Source organism: Apiospora aurea (assembly GCF_038362705.1).
Source record: "Apiospora aurea strain CBS 24483 chromosome Unknown utg000008l_segment0_segment0, whole genome shotgun sequence".
NCBI classification, from domain to species: Eukaryota; Fungi; Ascomycota; class Sordariomycetes; order Amphisphaeriales; family Apiosporaceae; genus Apiospora; species Apiospora aurea.
Window position 1 is genome coordinate 49 of NW_027117395.1, and position 23,507 is coordinate 23,555.

A 23,507-nucleotide genomic window follows, 5' to 3' on the forward strand; every position below is an offset into this window, starting at 1 on the left:
ACCAGCTTCGCAAAACCGACGGGTTTTACTATTTTATAAAACCTATTTCGTTTCCGACGGGCCAGCTTCGCAAACCGACGGGTTGTCGTCGTCGTTATTATCGTCTCCAACGGGCCAGCTTCGCAAACCGACGGGTTGTCGTTGTCGTTATTATTAATTGTCTCCGACGGACCAGCTTCGCAAAACCGACGGGTCCCACCACCCTATATAAAATATTTCGTCTCCGACGGGCCAGCTCCGCAAACCGACGGGTTGTCGTCGTCGTTATTATCGTCTCCAACGGGCCAGCTTCGCAAACCAACGGGTTGTCGTCGTTATCATTATCGCCTCTAACGGGTTAGCTTCGCAAAACCAACGGGTTTTACTACTTTATAAAAACTATTCTATTTCCGACGGGCCAGCTTCGTAAACTAACGGGTTATCGTTGTCGTTATTATTAATTGTCTCCGACGGACCAGCTTCGCAAAACCGACGGGTCCCACCACCCTATATAAAATATTTCGTCTCCGACGGGCCAGCTCCGCAAACCGACGGGTTGTCGTCGTCGTTATTATCGTCTCCAACGGGCCAGCTTCGCAAACCAACGGGTTGTCGTCGTTATTATCCTTTCCGACGGGCCAGCTCCGCAAATTGCAGGGCCCCACCACCCTATAAAACTACCCTAAGTAGGGCGGGGCCGCGACCGGCCAATCCGGCCGCGCTGTCCTACGTGAAGCCGTCCTACGGGAACGGGCCCGTGCGCGACGCGAACCCTACGCCAACCGGGCGGAATAGGGCCTAGGGAGTCACCGGGCTCTCCTCCTTCATTTAGAGCAACACTCCTCTCATCACCACGCATCTCCGTCTTCCTACCGTATACAGGACCTTGCGCTCGAATCGCATCGTGAACCTGTACACAGCTCTCCTGCCGAGGTAGCCTAGGTTTCCTTTAAAACCTAAATAGCGTTCGTTATATTTTGATTACTCTTATTCTTGCGAGTCATTACTTAAACCCTTAAGCAATAGTACTTACAAGAACTATATCTACACTTAGACCTAGTAATACCCCTCGCCACGGGAAGGCCCCTGTTACTACCGTAAGCACCTTTTATCGAGACCCCGCGATGGAGGTAGATAGCGACGACAGCGACGATGGCCCTACCCGACAGGCGTTGGCCAAACGAATTAAGGAATTTAAGCAAGAAAGCGCTAACTACTAGTACTATTACGTTAAGCTCGAAAAAAAACGTAACAAACTCTTAGTTAAGAATACCCCAGGATAAACACCAGATATTAACGAGCTACGTAAAAAAATACGCCTCCTCCGTACTACCGCCAACATTATCTAAACCCTTATTGCTCCCAAGGGAGGCATAAAGATTAGCACCCCAGCAGCCTTTAACGGGATAAATAAAAATCTCCGCGGATTTCTTATCCAGGTTAAAACTTACTAACGGTTTTATAAAAAAACGTTCTAGGACGCTACTCAACGAGTTGTCTACGCCGCCTCGTTTTTTAAAAGTAAAGTACTCGCCTGGTTTAAACCTTACCTAAACGAATTAATAAAAAATGACTAGCAAGTTAAGCTATGCCGCGCAAAAGCACAACGAATTTTCGAAAGCTACGATAGCTTCGAATAAGCTTTTAAGTTACTCTTCCAAGACCCCGACGAAAAGCGATAGGCAGAAAAAGAATTAGAAACTCTTAAACAAAAAGGGTTAACCGCCTCCTACACCGCCGAGTTCCGATGTATCATAGCTCGATTAAACTGCACCGAAGCTACGAAGATTATAATATACTACCGGGGGTTAAAAAAAGACGTTAAAAACGAACTTAGCCGGCTTAATACCCCTAACAATTTCTTTTTGTATATAGAGCTTATTATTAAAATCGATACTCGTATATACGAACGACGCCGCGAAAAGTAAGGCGGACAATAACAGTGGACTAATCGAGTCCTAGCCAACATAGGACGACCGCGTTACTACCACAGCATGTTACCGAAAAGCAGTATAGCGTATAGCTATTATAGTAGACCTATAGACCTCGATATCACTAGATACGATAAACACGATAAGAAATAGGGCGTTACTTACTATAATTATTAAAAACAGGGATATTTCGCCCGAAATTATCGATCCCTAAAAAGGACTTCCGAAAAATCCCGGATAGACGATAAGTTAATATTATTAGTAGTCGATTAACCCCTATAGCTATTAAAAAAAGTAGCGCTAATAGTATAATAAACGTGCCCTACGGTAGTTTATCCTGGACAGTTTATTACGATAATGGTTACCACGACTACTTAGTAGATAAGGAAAGAACGGAATAGTTCCTTAAAGCCCTTAAACGGCAAAGTATTATACATACCCTCGCAATAATACGACGATAAACCCTTTATAATAACGAAAACAGCGAAGGCAGCAGCGAAAATAAAAACCCGAAAAATAACCTAGTCCGCGCCGAGCGCCGATTAGAGGATTTTAAACGGCTTATTAAACTACCTATACCCGAACTCGCCGTAAAAGTAGCAAAACCCCGAGACCTAAATATTAACGAATAGCTAGCGATCCTAGGAGTTACACTTTCTGAATTACGAAAGCTACGGCAAGTACTCATTATGCACGGACTTAAACAAAGAATAAAAAAAACTACGCTATCGGCGACAATCCCAAAATCTCGTTAACATATAATAACCATTTTTTACTCGCTTAGATTAACTATATCCACGATAGTTACACTAAGCATTTAATAAAAAAGCTTAAAGAGGAATGGTTCCCTCAAAGGATTAGCAAGCACTTAATTAAATAACCACATCTCGACCACCTTATCGGGAAGGTTAAAACAATTATACCTGACCCCGACGAGCTTACTTACTAATCGAAAAGACTTTATAGTGGCCCCGAGAATATTACTTAGAGAGATAGGACTAAAGGAACTACACCAACGACGAGTGCCTACAGCACGTTTAAAAAAAGTCACGAGCTTACCGAACGTTCAAGGAAAGCGCACAATGCTTCCAAAATACCTAAAACTCCTAGGTTAGGGGGACCTGCCATAACAACAAAACTTTAAACACCGCTACTACCGTACGACCACGAGATACCGTACGCATAGATCCGTCGCTACCGACGAATGACCGACGAACGAAACTTATTATAACGGTCGGGAAACGACGTCCGCCGGTTATAAAAGAACGATACCCGACGGGATATAATAAATCCCTGTGCTTAATAACGAATAATTAAAACATTTACGATTATATCGTATTAATAGTCGAAATTAAAGGAGTTACTATCCGAGCGCTACTAAATAGCGAAGCGTAAAGTAATTATATTTTACTACGAATCGTTAATAGCTTAGCTTTAGAATAGCAGGGAAAAAACGCCTTATACCGACTTAGGATCGTCGATAAAGGACTTATAACGTACGATGATGGGGACGTACGAAGGGAAGTTACGAACCTTTCAATTAATATCGGAGGACGTTATAAACAAATTACGTGTAACATTACAAACGTCGCAGGATACGATATAATTTTAAGGATACCCTAATTACGGGTAAGTAATCCCAAAGTCAACTAAAAAACAGGCCAATTTCAGTGGGATACACTAAGAAGAGGTTTAATCGATAGGCAGCGGTTTAAAAAATAACCCCCCAGTAAACCTAAAGTCCTTAGGGTATATGTTATTATTAAAGAGCCTAAGCCGAATATCACGACGATTATACCAGAAAAGTACCGGCAATTCGAAGCTCTCTTTAATAGAAAACTAAAAATAAGCTTACCGCTTCACACACGGTAAGATTATGAGATACCCTTTAAAAATAAAAAAGGAACCCCTATTTATGCCTATATACAAACTTAATCAGGAGCACGAATAAGCCCTAAAAGAGTACATCACGGAAAATCTCGAGAAAGGAGTTATACGACCATCTACGTCGCTAACAGGATTCCTTATACTCTTCGTCTTAAAAAAGAGTAGGGACGGGAAACCTAAATGGCGTATATATATCGATTACCGGAAGCTTAACGAAATCACTATTAAAAACCGGTACCCTTTACCCTTAATTAGCGATTTACGAAACAAGCTGCTACACGCTAAGATTTTCACAGCACTTAACCTTTTTAACGCATACAACCTGATCCGTATTAAGAAAGGAGAAGAATAAAAAACCGCGTTCCGAACCAAGTACGGATATTTCGAATACCAAGCTATGCCGTTTAGTTTAATTAACACACTAATTAGCTTTTAAGCAATAATTAATTACGTCTTACGAGAATACCTCGATAAGTTTATTATAGTATACCTCGATAATATCTTAATTTACTCCGAAAACGATGAGCAGCACCGAAAACACGTTAAGTTAGTACTCCGGAAACTGCAGGACGCCAACCTACTAGTCAACCCAGAGAAAAGCGAGTTCCACTAACAATCCGTTATATTTGTGGGATACGTAATATCCCCTGGAGAAATCCGGATAGAACCTTCCAAGATTTCAGCAGTCAAAGAGTGGCCCACGCCCATAAGCGCTATAGAAGTCAGATCCTTCTTAGGATTAGCTAACTACTACCGAATATTTATCCCCGGATTTGGTAGGTTAGCGACACTTTTAACGAACTTAATAAAGAAGGACGAACTATTCCGATAAACAGAAAAAGAAAACTAAGCCTTCCACAATATTAAGAAACGAATTCTTAGCGAACTAGTGCTTCGCGTAACAAATCTTGCTAAACCTTTTAAAGTCGAAACCGACGTATCGGATTATGCGATCGGAGGGCAACTCAGCCAACGGGACGACAACGGAAAGTCGCACCCTGTCGCATTCTTTTCAAAGAAACTTAATGGACTAAAACTCAACTACTAGATTCACGATAAAAAGCTAATAGCCATTATCAAGGCTTGCGAAAAATGGCGACATTACTTTAGCGGAACGGTAAAACCAGTTAAGGTCTATACCGACCATAAGAACCTCACAACGTTTACTACGATAAAGGAGCTAAATAAACGATAAGTACGATAGTTTAAATTTTTCTCAGGATTTAACCTTATCATTATTTACCGCAAGGGTAGCGAGAACGGTCGCGCCGACGCGTTAAACCGACGACTAGACCACTAGGAAGAAATTCCACTTGAAATACGGACTATCTTAACCTACGATCAGGACGGCAACCTTACGCCGTCACGATAACTGAATGCCACAAGTTCCGTATAATACAACGACGATTAGGTTTCCAAGTTCCGACAACTAGATTAAACCCCGGATTTTACCAACTACACCAAGGATCACCTCGAGAAACGAGATAACCTCGTCTTCTACCGAAATAAGATCCACATCCCTAAGCAGTACCGTAAAAGCTTTATTAAGGAATTTCACGAGCATCCCGCGCACGGACACCAAGGAGTATTCAAGACCTAAAAACGAATCACTAGGTAATTCGATTGCAAAAACCTTAAATTAATCGTGATTAAAGTAGTTAACGAGTACGACCTCTATAATAAGGCTAAGGCCGCCAGACACCGACCCTATAGGGAACTATAACCAATTCCACCACTAAACAGAGCATAGAAAATAATCGCACTCGATTTCGTAGTTAAGCTACCCCCATCAAAGGAACCCCTGACCAGAGTTAACTACGACAGTATCCTAATAATCACGGATAAACTTACGAAGTACGCTTACTTCCTGCCGTATAAAAAATCCAGCGATACTAGTAACTTAGCCTACACGTTTTTACGAATAATTGTTAATTAGCATGGGCTACTTGAAACGATTATTTCCGATCGAGATAAACTGTTTACCGCCAAGTTTTAAAAGTCGCTAATAGCGTAACTCGGCGTAAAATATAAGCTATTTATAGTTTACCATCCCTAAACGAATGGACAAACCGAACGAATAAATTAAACACTAGAGTAGTATTTACGCTACTACGTTAATTATAAATAAAACAACTAGGTATAATTATTACCTATAGTACAATTCGCTTATAATAGCGTAAACAACGAGGCTACCCGTATATCCTTATTTCGGGTAAACTACGAGTATAACCTAAAAGTTATTAGAACACCCCTAAAAGGAGAATTAGCACCTGTCGCGACTATACAAGTCGAAAAACTGAAGGAGTTACAGATAGTACTATAATAAGACCTTACTTTCCTCTAATAACGAATGAAATAGTACGCCGACTAGACCAGGTTAAAAGGACTAACCTTAGGAGAGGGAGAAAAAGTTTACCTCTTACGGCGAAACATTAAAACTAAGCGACTAAGCGAAAAACTAGACTTTAAAAAAATCGGATTATTTAAAATCGTAGAAGTTATTTTAAAAACTAATTACCGATTATCGCTACCTAAAACAATACGGATATACCCTATATTTTATATTTTATTACTCGAACTAGCCCTTAAAAACGCGAAAACCGAAACTTAGCTAAAAGTCGAAACAGATTAGCACGAGTATAAAGTTAAGACGATTCTCGATAAAAAGCAAGTAGGGAAAGGATAGAAATACCTTGTTAAATGGAAAGGTTACCTAACGGAAAATAACACGTAGGAACCTAAGAAATACTTAGGGAACGCCGCTAGGAAGCTTTAATAGTTTAAGGAATAACCCCGAACTCCGTTAATAATAACGGCTTTAATAACACGTTAAGGTACACGGCGTTCTAGTCGAATGAAAAGTCGGAAAGTAATGTCGGAACCTCCCCAGGAGCCGGTTCGGATGTAGCTTTATAACGAGCCTTTTCCTCCGCCTCCTTTCGTTCTACACGTTCCAGCTCCTCGACGAAATTTAAGCCTCGTTAAACGGCACGCATCATCTTCTTAAACCACAGCTTCTTTTGTTTCCGAAGGCGTTATACTTTCGCATCTATCTTACGACGACGTTCTTTAACTTCCTCAATCTTAGCCTTTAATTTCGAGTATTAAAGGGCGGCGTTTATTAATACTTTAGCCGAAAAACCTATGTTACACCCGGACTGGTGGTTAAAAACGTACTCACTACACCGAGAGGAATCGTCCGGTAAGAACCGATAAGTAAAACTACGACGAATACAGTAAGAATAACCGTCCGGCATCTCGATAGGACTTTAAAAAATAGCTTAAGTAAAAAGATTACAAGTACGAGACTTTTCCGTTTTAGATTACTTAGATGCACGACGTTTCTCGACACGACTAAACGATATAATGAGCACATATCACAATAAAAGTAAAAAAAAGGAAGGAATTTACAAAAATCTTAACACAACGGCAACCCGTAGATACTTATAGCGACTAAACTACTTTAGGGATAAAGCAAATAAAAGGGAGGGGATAGTATTACGACCTGGCCTAGCCATACGGCCTAGAACCTACCCTACGGCACAGCCCTACGATACCCCGAAACCTCTACATAAAGACCCAGCGTAATCCGAAGCCCCACTAATTAACGAAATCCCATTAATTATTACGACTTTATTAGTTAGTAAGGCTAACTACGACGATAACTAACACTACGAATTAAACAGCACGAATTAGACAGTACGAATTAAACAGCACGAGTTAGATAGCACGAATTAAATAGCTAAGAAAAGATAAGCTATAATAAAATAATATTAGTTACGTAGAAATAAAATACGCGTAACGATTCTCGGGATCGCGATAAAAGCTAAAGAGTTAGCTCGATAGGATTTCGCGAGAGTTACGAGATCCCCGAGATTTAAAGAAATTAGTAAAGGAGAAGTTAAATATATAACGATGGACATTCCCTATATATTTCATATAGACACTCTCTATTTTAATAATTAATCTAAATATTAATTTAACCTATTAGTGAGGTAAATAGCCTTAACGACCCTATTATGAATACCCTCAAGTTTACGCACCTTAATCATCTTTATTCCTACGGCTATTATATATTATATCGATAAAAGTAGACTTTTATCGCACGTTTAAATACTCTCTCGTATTGTTAAACATAAAACCCTAGTACGTTTTACTAGGTTTCCTTTGGAACCCAGATAGCGTTCATTACACCTCGCTATGCCCGATTACTATATTAACGCTTTACACGATATTTACTAGCCTCCTCTTTTAAATATCGTTAAATTAATCTACGCTTTTAATTACCACTTCGCGGTTTCGGCGGGCTAGGACGATAATTTTTAGTTGCTAGGCAATAGGATCATTACTACGCGGCGTAGATATAACTTAAGCCCAGGATTTAGTCTATATAGTTTTAGGATTTTACGTAGTTTAGGCGATAGCTTTTTCGACTATTTTTCGTAATTCCCCGCGGGTTATTAGCGCGTTATCGTCGTCGTCGAGATATAATCGTAGTTTGATCGCTTCGGTACGAAGTTCCCTAATTATTTAAAAAAATCTCTTTACGCTTACTATTAAGGGCTATTAAATTAGCGATTAGTTTTTCTAAATACTTTAATCCTTCTTCGATACCTTTTCTCGAGCTATTTTCGCTGCTAGGACGCGTTTAAAGCGTTTAAAGTCCTTAATTATACGCCGTAACGTTGCTTCGCGAGTAGTACTAGCTCTGCGCGAGTCCGGCGCGACCGGTATTAATAACTATCGGATTATCTATCGGATTATCTATACCGTAACGCCTTAGCTGCGTCCCCTCGATAAAGGTTCGGCTAAGTTAATTCGACCTCGTAGATTTAAATAATAAAGTTTGTTTTCGATTATTCGATAGTTCGACCGAGTTATCGATCTTTTCCCTTTCCTTTTTTTAAGTATTAATTTATATAAAAGGGTCGAGAAGTAAAAAAAGTGCGTCGCTAAGTGATATACGTCGCGTAGTGGTAAACCACGTTAAAGTATTAAATTAAATACGTTAAATCTAAATTTAATATTAATTTCCGTAAAAACAGTAAAATACGCGGCTTTAAAAGTAATAAAAAACTCGAGCTTAATAATATAATTTATAAAAGCTTTAATAAATAACTCGATTTTTTCGAATAAGTATGCTTTAAAGGCGAATAAAGTACTATATTAAAAAGTTAAAGTAAAAGCGATAAATAAAGAGGTATATTAATAGTAATAATATCGTTATTTTAATAATATATTTCGAATTCGGCCGAAATATAGCTTTCGTGGCCGTTAAAAATTAGAAAACGGTAGCGACCCTTCGTTTACGATTTAATATATTTATCGAAATATTTAATTTAGTTTAAGCTTATTTTATTATTAATTTCGTTATTAAAAATCGGCTTAATTATTTAGTTACCCGGTAAATCGGTTTCGCGGAACGAATTCGCGAAGTAATATTAATTTTAAACGATTAAAAACGGCGGAATATATTAGCTTTATAAATTAATATATTTAATCGCCGTGACTTATTCCTAATTATTAAGCTAAACCGATTTCGCCTTTTTACGCCGCTCGGTACGTATTACGATAAATATTAACCCGATTATATTTATTATAAAGCCGGTTTCGTCGAAATTCTATATATTTTTATTAACGATCCTATATTTCGTTTTTATATTTACGATTAACGTAAATTAAATAAAAATAATTTTAAAATCCTCGTAAAAAGCTTTTTAATAATTATACCGACGATTTATTTTAGTTTTTAAGTTTAGGTTACGGTTAATAAAGCGCTTAACTTAATATTTATCGACGCGGTTACCGCCGCGCGACGCGGTAAAAAAAATTAATTATATTTCTTATATTAGTAAAATCGGGAAGTATTTTTCGGATATTTAAATTAATTATATATTTACGAAATACCTCTTTTTTAATTAGATTTATTTTACGTCGTTTCGGTCGGATTTCGCGTTTTAAAATTCGGCTATAAATTCGATAACGTAAAATTAATTCGGGTATATTATAAGCTTTTACTATTACTTTTTAGCTAATTTAATTCGGTTCGTTTCGTATTGTTTAAATTATTAAAACTATCCGATCTTTTTAAGATTAATTAAGCATTATAGTTATAAAAATATTACGCGTTAAAGTTTAATTATATTAAAATTAAATTAAAGTATATCGCTAAATAATATACGTCGCGTAATAATAAACTACGTTAACTTTTTTATTTAATATAAAACCGGGAATATCGATTAATTTTACCCCTTCGTTTTAAATTAACTTTACCCTCTTATTTTCGTAATAGCTTATATTAACCCTTATATAAATTTAAATCAACTTTACTAGAGTTAAATATAGTATAAATATAAGGTAGAAATAAACCTAAACTCCATGCCTAAGAACACGTGGCATCATTTCTTATAATAGCAGTATTCATTCTCCCACAATACTGAGCTTGGAGCTGCTTCTCTTTTGCAGCCTCGCCCTCGGCCTCGTCTTTTCCTTGTCGGCGACGGACTCTGGCTGCTGCTGCTGCGCAACATCATTACCACCTCGGCCTGACGTTGGCCGGTTCGCGGCGATATTAATGAAATTCCCCAGCCGGCTTGCCGAAGCTCGCCCCAAAAGCCCCCGTTGTTCTTTCCCGCTAGCATCAGCAGGACCAGTCGCCGGCACGGCCTGCTGCTCTTGGGATCGGGGTACTGCTGCTGCTGCTGCCGCCGCGCCGCCGCCGCCGCCGCCACCTCCCGTCGGCGTATAGTTTGTTGCACCGGGTTGGCCGTGATCCTGCTGTACGTGTTGGACATCGTCTGGGCGGTAGAAGCGCCGGTGGGCCACCTCGTAGCGCCCGGCTTCGATTGCGGCCTGGTTCTTCTTTTCCATGGCGTCGGCGTTCGTGTTGCCAAATGGCAAATGTCGGTCGACCGTTGAATTGAATGTCCCCCGCAAGGCTTCGCCAGCGCCCTGCGATTTGAAGGGTTCATACATTAGTTCTTATTGCCAGTAAATATGCATATGTCAAAGGCCATTAGCAGGTCATGGTGCTTACATGTAGGCCTGCGGCTGCCGTCTTCAAATTCTGCAACGTCGACATGGGGCGATCGTCACGGTATCCTGTTGGTTTTGGCTGCTGCTCCGGCGGACTCGAGCCGATCGAGTCGAACTCTGGCGGGGGGCTGGTTGCGCCCGGGGTAGGAGTAGTTCTGGCTGCTTGGCCTCGTCGGACTTGGCGCGGCATGGAACTGTGCATCGTTGGCGTGCGGTGGCGAGGTCGAGAGGTCTTCCTGGCCGCCGGCTGTGGCATCGAGAGAGCGCCGGTTCGCATTGCGCTTGGGTATGGTCGGAGTGCGCTCCATCAAGGTAGGCTGCGCCGTCGCCATGGGCTCACGCTGTGGTATGACGCGGCGTCCTGGTGTCTCGATGCTTGGGCGTCGTTGGCGCTGCTCGATGGGGCTGGGCTCCGACTGTTGTGTTGCCGGAGACTGGGACTCAGCGGCGGCATGGTCCTTGACCGTAGACAACTCAGCAGGCGCAGCTGGAGTCGCATTGGGCTTCTCGACGGTGGTGATGATGCCGTTGGGCCCAGTAACAGTTGTGGTCGTGGTCGTGGTCGTGGTGGTTGTCGTCACCGTTTGTCCGCTGTTTGGATTGACATGGGTCTCGCGCTTGATGGTGGGACTCGCGTGGGAGGAAGTAGGCCCTTCTGTCGCATTGCCGTCGACCAGGCTCGGGGGCGGCGGGCCTGAAGCTGGGGGTAGGATGTTGGTGCTCTTGGAGGCATGGTTGGAATCTCCTCCTTCGGTCGTTGTCAACGAGCTGCTGGGCTCGCTGCCGCCGTATGCTGAGTCTGCCGCTCCCAGCGTCTGGGTCTGGTCGTGCTGCGCCCCGCTCGTCCGTTTGTCTCTCGACGAGAAGACCTTCCACTTCGACTTCTTTTCGGTGGGCGGCTCCATTGGACGGGCGATACCTGCGTTGCTATAATCGCAAATTTAAATAGTATTCCAAGATGGGCGGTTATTTGGGTTCGTTGAAATCCTTGGGTAGACAGAGTCTCGGCGATTATCCGCCTGAACAGTCTGAATGACCCCCATGTCTTCCATATCGTACTATGTATGCCAACGTGCATTTCTCCCTTGTCTCGACGAAGCCGCGCTTGCTGCGCGATGAGGTCACAGATCATTCGCGCACTAGGTAACCACAATAACCGGGTTCGTGTGCCGTTGCCTGCCGACCGCTCTGCTGGGATGGCGATCCTACAGCCAATCTTGGCTACAAGATGCACGTTCTATTGATTGGTCGACACACAGTTCCACGGCTCTAGCGGCTGGCGTACGCCTCATTGAGACCTTCACGTGACAGTAGAAGAAATGCCGTTAATTACGCAGTTCTTGCATCAGAACACCCCCTTGATTACTTGGTATCCGGAATAGATAGACACTCGCCTTATGCGTCATGTACATGGAAATAGATTGTATCAAGTTGCAAGTAATTATTAACAGATGCCCGCCAGCTGTGCGTTGATAGATTCCACCATCATGAGAGCTTCATCTCGATCTTGACCAAGATGGCTCCTTTGCTTGCCATGCCGTTCTTGTCCATCAGCTTGATGAACCGGTAGCCGCGCTTCAGCCTGTCCAGCCGGATGCAAGCCCAGGCCGCCAAATCATCGTGTCCAATCTCGTCGTCCTTCACCACGAACCGCACAAACGCCAGCTCCGGATTGACGCCCATCACCTGCTTGAACTCGAGCACGTCCGCCTTGAAGTCCGGGTGGATTCCCTTCTTGGTCTTGGTCTTGGCCTTGTATTCGCCCTCTTTGGCCTTGCCCGAGTGCTCGCGCTGCTTCAACAGCTCGGAATAATGGGGCTCCGTATGAAGTTCCACCTTGAGGTACGGGTTGAATCCGGACGGGTTATCCCCCTCTTTCGGCAGCGGCAGGTCCTGGGCGGCGAGGACCGTGATCTTCAGATCGAGCGCCTGGTGCAGGATGCGGGCGTCTCCAGTGCCCAGCGGCGCCGTGATGATCTCACCCGCGGTCGTCACCGCAGGTGCATCCGCGTTGTCCGCCGCCGCCGCCACCACCGGCTTCTGTCCCCGGTACCCTTCCGGCTTGAGGACGTACCCGCCGGTGCCAGCAAACATGCCCTCGTTCAGCATCATGCCCTCGTCCCACTTCTGCCAATTCAGCGCGACGATCTGGATGCCCTTGCGCCAGAACACGGGCGGGTCGATGTTGGACGAGCCGATGCGCATCCCCGAGGGGTACGTCCGCATCATAAAGCGCTCGTTGTGCCTGAACAGGTCCGGCGCCTGCTTCTCGTGCACCTCCAGCACGCCGCGCTCGGAAAGCGAGAACATGTGGGTCGGCATCTGCGCCTCCGGCTGAGCCAGAGACTTGAACGTGACGCCCCGCGTGTAGACTCCGAGCTGGCTGAGGGCCTGGATGACCTTGGAGGGCTTTTTGGGCTTCTCATCAGCTCTGGCCAGCGGTAGGCCGTCTGTGTCGGATGCTGTGGTCGATGTCGTCGAACTCGATGCCAACCTATCCGTAGATATAGACCCGGTCGAGGGTGGTGCGTACTTGACTTTGACGAGTATCTTCCGCTTCAGATCCCCCGGCGCGGGGAGAACCTTACAGTCGGCGTCGGGCGGCGGTAGCAGGAACTCGGCCCAGGTCTCGTTCATGATGTTCACCATGGCTTCTTGCTGTACATCGGAACAGTGCACCTCGAGACTTACTATGAGCGGCAGGTCGGTAACCGTGAAGGCGTCATCCCGGATGGCTTCGCAGACGTCGCGGAACGAGACTTCTTTGGTAAGTGTGTAGCCATGAAGCACGCGAGGCTCAACGGCGATGGCCTGAGGGCTGGCTGTTCTCTGCAGCGCCGGCAGCACATTCGCCTCCGGCACAGGCAACGTATTTTCCGCTGGTATCGCATTCTTGGCGGCAGTCCCGTCGCTCGTTCCGGACGCGACCGAGCCTTGGCTTGCGTCGTGGCCGGCAATGTTGGTGGCGTCTCTGGCTGCATCCGTGGGCTCGTCTTTGGTTGCATCCTTGGCTGCACCTTTGTCGCTCTCGTGACTGGTATACTTCTCGAGTCGCTTTCCCAACGAGGTATTCTCCAGCCGGCTGGTGATGGACGAGGGGATGTGCTTAGCCAGGCGCTCCTTGCGGCTGCCCTTCCTAATGGCCTTTTTCTCGGCATACTCCTCCTCGTCGCTGTCGCTCGCCGACGACTCCGAGTCCGAGCTGTCGCCGTCCCAGACATCAATCTCGATGCACCGGCAACCACGCAGCAGCACGTTCCTGTACGCGTCCGTGCTCGAGTCGCTGGACAGCTGGTTCCCGGTGAGGTAAGTGTTGTGGCTGGAGCTGATGAAGTAGCTGTTGAGAGGCCAGGTGAAATCCTCATTGTGGACGGGCGCGAGCGCATCGGCGGCCGACGAGCTCATGTAGTGCAAAAAGGTACCGAAGTCCAGGCTGTCCTGGGCGGCGAGGTCGTCCGAGGGGTCGCTGACCTTGTCGGCCTGCACGTGATGTAAAAAGGCGATGACCTGGTCCTTGTTCCATTTCCGATCGAACCCGGCGTGGCGGTTGAAGAGCTGCTCAAGATGCGGCAGGACGGAGGGGTTCAGCTTCTGGATGTGTCGTGGGTCTCCGCTGGGCTGACCGCCGCCCGCCTGGTGGACGGAATCCTGCATCTGCACTGCACCCGGGTCACCCATTTGTTCAGTAGGATGGATTCTAGAGCCAAGGGAGGAAATGATATGCTTCTGCGATGATGACGAACGCTGATCAGACGATTTGGTATCTCTGTATGTGTAAGAGTCGGGGTTTGTAAGTACGTCGAAGTACTCGGCTCACGTGGTGGAAATCGAGAGTATCACAGATAGGAGTCGACTGGCTGGCCCAGCCAAGATCTCCCGTGGGAATCGGGCAGGGCCCCCAGGTCCAGAGTCATTACGAGTAACAAGTTCTTGATGGACGCTGACCAAAGCGGGGGCCGTCGGGCTTTGCACGTAAGTAGGTAGGTAACCTAGGTCCTGCAGTAAAAGGCTTGCCCGCGACCTAGAAACTCAAGCCACCCAGGCGCGACCACATCATCCTGTCAACCCATCAGCTATCTTGATTTCTTGCTTGCCGTGCGTTTCATGTGAATGGATCTGCCGGCGTGTTCCGCGAGATGCCCAGACGCTTTGTACGCAGCCCCCCCTGGAAAAAGCCCAGTTTCACGGCCGGGTACGTCATAATCTAAAGGAAGGCCTTACGTGTATCGCTTATCGGGACCTGGCCGTCATCCGATGGCTTGTGCTGGAACCACAGGCCCACAGAGCTAGAGTACGGAACGGAGTACCTGCACAATGCCTCGAAGACTTTGCCGGTTATCCAGCGCCTCATGTCCAAGACAGTTGAATTGTGGCGGCCTTCGCCTTTTGCCAGCCCCTATGTTTCGAGATCGCATGTCAAACGACGCATAGCTTTCCGGGCTTCTGCCCCCGTCATTATATTTTCACTTTTCTTTCTAGTTGCTCTGGTAGCTGTGCACATAGCCAATAATGGGTTGGCATTTAGTTGCATGTCCAAGTCCGGGACACCGAAGTTGTCTATCCCATCAAGATTGCTGCGTGACCTGGGAATCTGGCATAGCGGATTGGCCCCAGTAGGAACAGCTCCAAAGTTGCATTGTCGAACCCCGCGTCCTGGGGTAGACCGTAGAGCTTGGGATCGGCACTCCCGAGCCGCAATTGACATTGACGGGGTATCGTATGCGCGCGCTGTTTTTTCGCCATCATACAAGTGTCGCACTTCTCTGCCGAGGCATCATCAACTGAGAGAGGCCAACTCAAAGCTTGTGAGCCCCAATTGTATCATTGGCCGCCTCTGACCTTGGTTGCCGGCCAAACCAGAAGTCCAACCCTCGACATGGCCGACGAGGGCTGGGTGGCGGTTGGAGCTGGCGCGTCCACGGCGCTGGAGACTTTCGAGGAACCTATCGCCGAACGCATAACGCGTGTAGGACAGGATCGATCGGATCTTCTGGCCTTCTACAAATTCCCAACCTCGGATGCCCGGTACGAGCGGCTGACCAGGTTCTACAATGACGAACGCAGCGCCTTGAGCCAGCAGCCCTTTGAGTCCTACGATCAAGAGGCCAAGGTGGATTACCTGCTCCTGCAAAACTACCTCAAGCGGTCATTGCGGACCCTGGAACTGGACAACGCGCGCGACGCCGAGTTTGCCCCTTTCGTCCAGCCCTTTGCGACACCCATCCGAGACTGGGTGCAGACGCGCATGGAGGTGAGGGTTATCGACCCGCAAGAAGTCGCCAGCAGCTTCGACGCCACCGCAAGGGAGGTCCGTCGCTGCCGCCAGCTGGTGCGCGGGGCAAAGCCCGGCCGGTACTCCAAAGCAGCCGGCCACCGCGCCGCCAGGACGATTGAACAGATTCGCAATCACCTTCGGGAGATGTTCGAGTTCTACACGGGCTACGATCCCTCGTTTGACTGGTGGGTGCGCGAGCCCTACGACCGGCTCGACGCCGCGCTCGCCGCGCTGCCGGCCTACGTCCGGGAGAAGCTCGCGGGCATCGGGCCAGACGACGAGGAAGACGCCATCGTGGGCGAGCCGATCGGCCGCGGCGGCCTGCTGGCCGAGCTCGAGGCTGAGATGATCCCCTACTCGCCCGAGGAGCTGGTCCGCGTCGCCGAGAGGGAGTATGCGTGGTGCGAGGCCGAGATGGCAAAGGCGAGCCGGGAGTTGGGCTTCGGCGACAAGTGGCGCGCCGCGCTCGAGCATGTCAAGGGACTGGTCGAGCCGCCCGGCGCTCAGCCTTTGCTTATCAAGTCCCTCGTCGACCAAGGCACCGAGTACGTGGAGAAGCACCGGCTCGTCTCGGTGCCGCACGTGGCCAAGGAGGCAATCCGGATGTACATGATCCCGCCCGCGGCTCAAAAGGTATCGCCCTTCTTCCTCGGGGGCACGTACCTGCAGGTGTCGTACCCGACTTCGAGCATGAGCCACGCCGACAAGCTCATGTCGATGCGCGGCAACAACCGCCACTTCGCCAAGGCCACGGCGTTCCATGAGATGATCCCGGGCCACCATCTGCAGCTCTTCGTGGCCGACCGGGCCCGGCCGTACCGGCGCCTGTTCTCGACGCCCTTCTACATCGAAGGCTGGGCGCTGTACTGGGAAATGGTCTTCTGGGCCCGCGGGGACTTCTTCACATGCCCCGAGGACCGCGTCGGGTCGCTCTTCTGGCGTATGCACCGGTGCGCCCGCATCGTCTTCTCGCTCAAGTTTCATCTAGGCCAAATGACCCCCGCCGAGTGCATCGAGCTGCTGGTCGACTGGGTTGGCCACGAGCGGGCCACGGCCGAGGGCGAAGTGCGGAGGAGCTTTAATGGGGATTACAGTCCGCTCTACCAGGCTGGATACCTGCTGGGCGCCTTGCAGCTCTGGAAACTGCGGGGAGGAGGTTGTGGGCCAGGGACTGTGCCCCGAGAAGGTATTTCATGACCGCATGTTGAATGCCAACATGATGCCTATCGAGCTGCTACGGGCCCTGCTTCTGAAGCAGGATCTCCACCCGGATTTCAAGAGCAAATGGAGGTTCTATCAAGGAGTCTGACGTAGGACCCGGTTGCTGCACATGGCGCTTCCCGTACACAGCCAAGCTGCATTTCTGGTAGATTGCTATCTATAGCCGACGCATGTACATGGGCATGGCGATGTCCCATTGCCATCCTTGCATTCACTCCTCACTCGTCGAACGTGACTCTGATCACCTCGATGTTGTTGTTGTTAGTATAAGAAATCACCATACTCCGGCCACTGGGGTCGAGATACGGATGGGCCACGCCGGCATACGTCATGCCGTCTTGGCCGATCGGAGTGGCGTTGAACACCTTGACGTCGTCAGACCACGGCCCCTCGTGCTGGGGCGCGGTGCGTAGGAGAACTTCGTTGGTCATCGGGCCTGCTTAGATGTGGTAAGTAGGAGGGACCCGTACACGCAAGTTGTCGGCCTGACTTACCAAGTCGGACGAAGACGTAGCAGCCGAGATGTTGATTCCACACAACCTGTCCTTGCCCGCTCATCCACATCACCGCCGTCTCCGCCGTGAAGGTGGCCGGGGGCTCGCTCTTCCATCCCATCTGACGGCCCCACCAGTATTCGTACCTGTTGGGGCATCAGCCAACTTCCCTGAGCGACTGTTTCAATCATGTACATACCTGGTTATGTCGAAGGCATCGGCGGCCTTGACCCGGCATTGATAGACGTAAGCGGCCTGCACCCAGTCCGTAATGTTCATCGGAGCACCGCCCCAGGCGTACACATAGTCGGAGCGAGGGTCTCGAAACGCTGCAATGTCACCATATCGGGCTGTAGTATTGGCATCCCACCAATACCCTCGATCACCGGACCGATGCGTCACGGTGGGCGCGCCGTCCACCAACTGGACCTTGGCGATGCCGGCGCCCCTGTAGCCGGTTTTATTCCCGTTCTGCCGCGACCATACGTCAGTGGTTTGCTCGCAGAATGCCTAAGACGGGCACCCTATTGGGCTGGATTCCCTACAATCAGATAGAATAAGGCGCCCGTATTCGTCTCCCCGTCCACCTCGACCAAACTCGTCCCTCCGAATCCAAAGTCGGCGGCCTCGCCCCACTCCTCGTTATAAGGGACGAACTGCTGCTGTCTTCCCTCGGAATCGAGGTGCAGGTCATGCACGACGAGCGGGTTGTCCGTGCACAGCGAGATGGCATCCCGCACCATCCCGTGAAAGCCGGGGGGGTCTTGGGCCGGGTCTTTGACGCCCGGTGCGCACCAGAGCACGTCGCCGTACACGGCGTACCACTGGCCGCCGAGCTGCCCCGTGAAGCCCAGGTCGCGGTGGCTGGCGCTGTTGTTGGCGAGCTGGAGCCCGAGGAACTCGGTGGTGAACGTGTGGTCGTGGGAGATGATGTTATTTCCAACCGGCCGCGTGTTGTCTATCGTCTCCTGGGGCGAGCTTGTCAGGTTCCGTAAACCAATGCATGATGTAGCAGCCACTTGGGACAAAACGAGGAGAGCAGTGGCTGCTGCTTGCATGGCGAGGGATGAAGAGGTTTTAACGGGCCAGCTTGGCATGATGCCAGACAGCAATGTGCAACAGAGGTAATGGCGAAGCTTGATAAAACACAAGTAGATTCAAAAAGACAGGACACCAGTATCGTGAGAGAGGTAGCGGGTAGAAATAAAAACCCAATCTCCGTCTGCTTGCTAGGGCCCTCGAAGGAGTGTCCCTCGAGGGCAGTCTAATAATACAAGTGTCGCAGGAGGATGGAGACAAGGGGTCGCCCCTTGACGCGCCTAGCGCGCTACGTAAGATATTTTATTAACACGGTAGTACCTTTCTTTTTTATCCTTTTCTTTCTTTTTTTTAGGCAGCACTTTAGCACTTAATATACTATCCGAACGCTCTTTACCGTGCGATAATTATAAGCCCGGCGCTTTTTATTAGATAAGCTCGTTATTATTATTATATCGCTTATTCTATTAAACCTTATATATTAAAGAGCGATTTTAAATCTATATTTTCTTATACCTTTCTATTTTCTTATTATTTTTACGACGCCCACTATATTTAAACCCTTTATTAAGCTAGTTAATGTTAAGCTCGAGACTAAGTAAAACTGATTAAATTAGTATAACTCGCTTAAAATAAGTGCTTTCGAGCGTAGCATTTAAATACACCTCGATCTTAATACACTTAACGACGCCTATTTTTATAATAAACCTAAGCTACGTATAATCAACGAGATTAAATAGGGTTTAACCGAAAACTTTTAATTAACAAGCGAAATTAGCTTAATAGACCTTATAATAGGCGTATATACGGCGGTAAAAGACTCGGAGCCGATATACGACACGCTCACCGACGATATTATTAAATATATTAGATTTAAATAGAGTAAATAAAGCATAAAAATACACCGTTATATAGCACGAAAGAATGCTTTTATTATTATTAGTGAGTGGATTAAGCTCACGGTTCCGAAAGCGTACGTTAATATAGCCTATAGTAATATTTACGAGTTAAATTAATTGCCTACGCTTTAAAATATTATTCGTTAGTTTAAATAATAGTTTAAACCCTCCGTAAATTCGTATATTACTTTTATTCGAAACTAGTATAATAAATTTTTAAAGCGAGCTAAGTTAAGGGGAAAAGATCTTTAGCTTTAATTAGTATAATAAAGTAAAGCTTATACGAACGCGGTTTCTAAAAGAATCCCCGAAATATAAGGACACTTAGTAACTCGTATATAGTTTAAAACGATTAATAAGCGATTAATACCAGGATAAGGTTAACGCCGATTAAAGGAACTTAACTATACGAAGTAAAAGAGACGTACGCTAACGAGCTTAACTATATTAAGCTCGTTATTAAGAGAGTAAGTAGAATAAAACGAGCCGAAAAGGGGAAAATATTCATTTTACGCTTCGTTTAATAATAAACGGGAAAAGTACGGATTAATTAATAATCGCAGGTTATAAAGTTTATTAAGCTACGATTACCCTTATAAACCTCGTCTCGATACTCGGCTACGCTATCGTTAATTACTAGCGAATTACTACTTTTTAAAGTATACTTTTACTAGAAGGATTAAAAGTAAACCCTTTAACCGGCTAATTTACTTAAACTAGGAGGCGTACGCGAAAATTAAGCACCGATTAAACTCCGATATTAAATAAGCCTTATTACGTTAACAGTTTATTAAACTTAGCTAAATTAGTTTAAGTAGCTTTATACGAAGAGAAATATTATACGCGATTATTAATTATACGCTTTTTAACGTTAAGAAAGATTTTAATATATCGATCTATTAAAATTAAGGATTATATAATTTTTTATAATCGACCTTAATCGATAGTTATAGTTTTTATTATATTATTAATAACGAAGACTTATTAATACCAGGGTTTTTAATACTAGCCTCGGCTAGTAAATTTATAAAAGCAGGTATAACCACGTTTTTAATTAAAGGGTACGGGGTAAAAATTATAAGGGATATTTTTACGGCGCGAAGCGAGTTAACCGACCTTAGTGTAACGAACGCTATCTGGGTTCCAAAGGAAACCTAGTAAGACGTACTGGGGTTTTATGTTTGGTAATACGAGAGAGTATTTAAACGTGCGATAAAAGTCCACTTTTATCGATATAATGTGTAATAGCCGTAGGAATAAAGATAACTAAGGTGCGTAGACTTAAGGGTATTCATAATAGGGTCGTTAAGGCTGTTTGCTTTACTAATAGGTTAAATTAATGCTTAGATTAATTATTAAAGTAGAGAGTATCTATATAAAATACATGGGGAATGTCTATCGTTATATATTTAACTTTTCCTTTATTAATCTCCTTAAATCTCGGGGATTTCGCAGCTTTCGCGAAATCCTGTCGAGCTGACTCTTTGGCTCTTATCGCGATCCCGAAAGTCGTTGCGCGTATTTTATCTCCACGTAACCAATGTTATCCTGCTGTGGCTTGTCTTTTCTTAGCTATTTAGTTCGTGCTGTCCAATTCGTGCTGTCTAATTCGTGGTGTTAGTTATCGTCGTAGTTAGCCTTATTAATTAGTGAGGTCGTAATAACTAGTGGGGTTTCGCTGACTGGTGGGGCTTCGGATTACGCTGGGTCTTTGTATAGAGGTTTCGGGGTATCGTAGGGCCGTGCCGTAGGGTGGGTTCTAGGCCGCATGGCTGGGCCAGGTCGTAACACTTAGGCTTAATAAGGTAGTATTACTCGAGGGTTTTTATATTAATATTATCTCCGAACCGCTTTTAAGAAGCGTTAATATTTAATACTATAGAAAGGATTGCACGTTACGAGTAGGATCGCTAAAAAATAATATCGTAATATAAAAGCTTATAAGAAGGGGTAACTTAGTTTTTATCGAATATAAGCCTTTATTTACCTCTTATATTAATCTTTTATTAATAAATGCAGCCGGTGTAATAAACACTTACGTAACGATAAAACGCTTTATAGCGAATAAGAAGCTCGTAGAAAAGGTCTATATAAAAATAAATTTAAGAGAGAAATAGTATACGAGAGTAAAATATTTAGGTTTAAAGGCTTTCGTAAAGCTTATATACGCAGCTAAAAGTATTTCGATTAAGGGTCCGACGTAGTTAAAATACGAAATATATGTAATATTACTTGTAAAATACGTTATTTCGCGAAGATTTATTAAGAGAGCACTTAAACCCTTTTTACCGTATACTTTAAAACCTTTTCGAGTACCCTTTAAGGTACGAGTTTTTAAAGTATATACTGCTATTAAAGGATAATTATAGCAGTAAAGTATAAGCGTACCCTATAAAATCTCGTTTATATACGGAGCTGTTTAAAGTAATAAAAGGATTTAAGCGGTATATTTAATGTAAATATAGTCTCTTTATATACTACTTTAAATATAATAGAGAAACTAGATTATTAAAAATTTAAAGAAATACTTATTATAATCTTTAATATAAGGAAGGCATTATTATAAAATAAGGGCCCGTAGATATTAAAGAGCCGATGAGTAATTAAGAGTGAGCAGGATAAGAGGTGGTAAACGTCGCTTTTAAAATAAGAGTAGGCGTTAATTTATTAAAGAGTTTATAGCCCGAAACTATTTAAATAATTATTAAGCTATTAAATATATATCCTACTTAATCTTAACGGTGGCGAAGCTTTAATAAGGTGCTAGATTCGTAGTTTATAAGCTACTTTAAATAGTATAATCCTACGTAGGTTAAAGCCTTTTAAGTAGATTTAAAGCTTAATTAAAGCGGCGTATAAACGTTCGAGTATAGAGCTTATATATTTAATTATAATAGAGTTAAAGGCCGGTTACGTAGGAAATTTAAAGTGTTTTTAATAGGTTATATAGGGTATTTAGTAGGCTATAAAACTATTAATATTTATTATATATAAATTCCTAAACTAACGAGAGTTATCGTTTCGTATAATATTAAGTTTAATAAGGATCTTTTTTATTAAAAAGGGGAAAAAAAGGGAGCCGAACCGAAGCAGGGAGTTTATCGAGGAAGTCGAAGAGATTACGCTCTTTTCGAGCTTTAAACTATTACCGCGCGTTACCTTTACTCTTTAAACTTTAGTATTATAAGAAGAGTTAAATAACTTTACCGATCTTATCTCTCGTCTCGGAGGGCTTAAAGGGTTAATCCCCTTAAACTTAAAAGGTGCGGCAGCTTTCAATACGCTTATTAACGAGGCCTCAAGGGTAAGTTTAATATTTAAATTACGTTTAAAAGGTTATAAAGCCGAGCGTAATAATATGAGTAATACGGGACTCCTATCGTTAAGCCGTATACTTAAACCGGAAAGAGAGTTTAAAGCGAAGGAACCGGTTAAAAACCCGAAAAAGGGAACCGAGGTAAATAAACTACCGTTACTTATCTTCGAAAAACGTTAAACGAGCGAGCTTATTAAAATAGAAAGCCTTAGAAATCCGGAAGCTTTCAAAGGATAAAAAGCAGCGTAATCCGATAAGAAAAAGAAATAGTAAGCTTTTAAGAATATTTCTTTTACTATAAAAAAAGATTTAAAACGAAATTATTATAATTATATTATTAAAAGTAATAGAAACGTTTATACTTAAACGTAAGCCACGTACGCGTTATTAAAGGCGTGTAAAAAGGTCGTAAAAGCTTAATTAAAAGCGATT

General features: G+C 45.0%; 5 protein-coding genes across 5 annotated transcripts; 1 reads left to right on the top strand and 4 right to left on the bottom strand.

Moving 5' to 3' along the window:
- Positions 1–720: 720 nt before the first annotated feature.
- On the bottom strand, positions 721–10,878 carry PG986_011486 (uncharacterized protein; the record flags this gene model as incomplete). The annotated part of the gene is made up of 3 exons (XM_066847708.1): positions 721–777; positions 10,230–10,748; positions 10,834–10,878. The coding sequence occupies 3 exons, from the start codon at positions 10,876–10,878 to the stop codon at positions 721–723; spliced, it is 621 nt and encodes a 206-aa protein (XP_066694404.1).
- A 10-nt stretch (positions 10,879–10,888) lies between these two features.
- PG986_011487 (uncharacterized protein) lies at positions 10,889–11,737 on the bottom strand (the record flags this gene model as incomplete). Its single annotated transcript, XM_066847709.1, has 1 exon — positions 10,889–11,737. One exon carries the CDS (start codon positions 11,735–11,737, stop codon positions 10,889–10,891), a length of 849 nt encoding a protein of 282 aa, XP_066694405.1.
- Positions 11,738–12,317: 580 nt separating this feature from the next.
- On the bottom strand, positions 12,318–14,510 carry PG986_011488 (1-phosphatidylinositol 4-5-bisphosphate phosphodiesterase 1; the record flags this gene model as incomplete). The annotated part of the gene is made up of 1 exon (XM_066847710.1): positions 12,318–14,510. One exon carries the CDS (start codon positions 14,508–14,510, stop codon positions 12,318–12,320), a length of 2,193 nt encoding a protein of 730 aa, XP_066694406.1.
- Positions 14,511–15,708: 1,198 nt separating this feature from the next.
- PG986_011489 (uncharacterized protein) lies at positions 15,709–17,304 on the top strand (the record flags this gene model as incomplete). The annotated part of the gene is made up of 1 exon (XM_066847711.1): positions 15,709–17,304. The coding sequence occupies one exon, from the start codon at positions 15,709–15,711 to the stop codon at positions 17,302–17,304; it is 1,596 nt and encodes a 531-aa protein (XP_066694407.1).
- Positions 17,305–17,546: 242 nt separating this feature from the next.
- PG986_011490 (uncharacterized protein) lies at positions 17,547–18,880 on the bottom strand (the record flags this gene model as incomplete). The annotated part of the gene is made up of 4 exons (XM_066847712.1): positions 17,547–17,764; positions 17,823–17,968; positions 18,022–18,293; positions 18,368–18,880. The coding sequence occupies 4 exons, from the start codon at positions 18,878–18,880 to the stop codon at positions 17,547–17,549; spliced, it is 1,149 nt and encodes a 382-aa protein (XP_066694408.1).
- Positions 18,881–23,507: the final 4,627 nt, after the last annotated feature.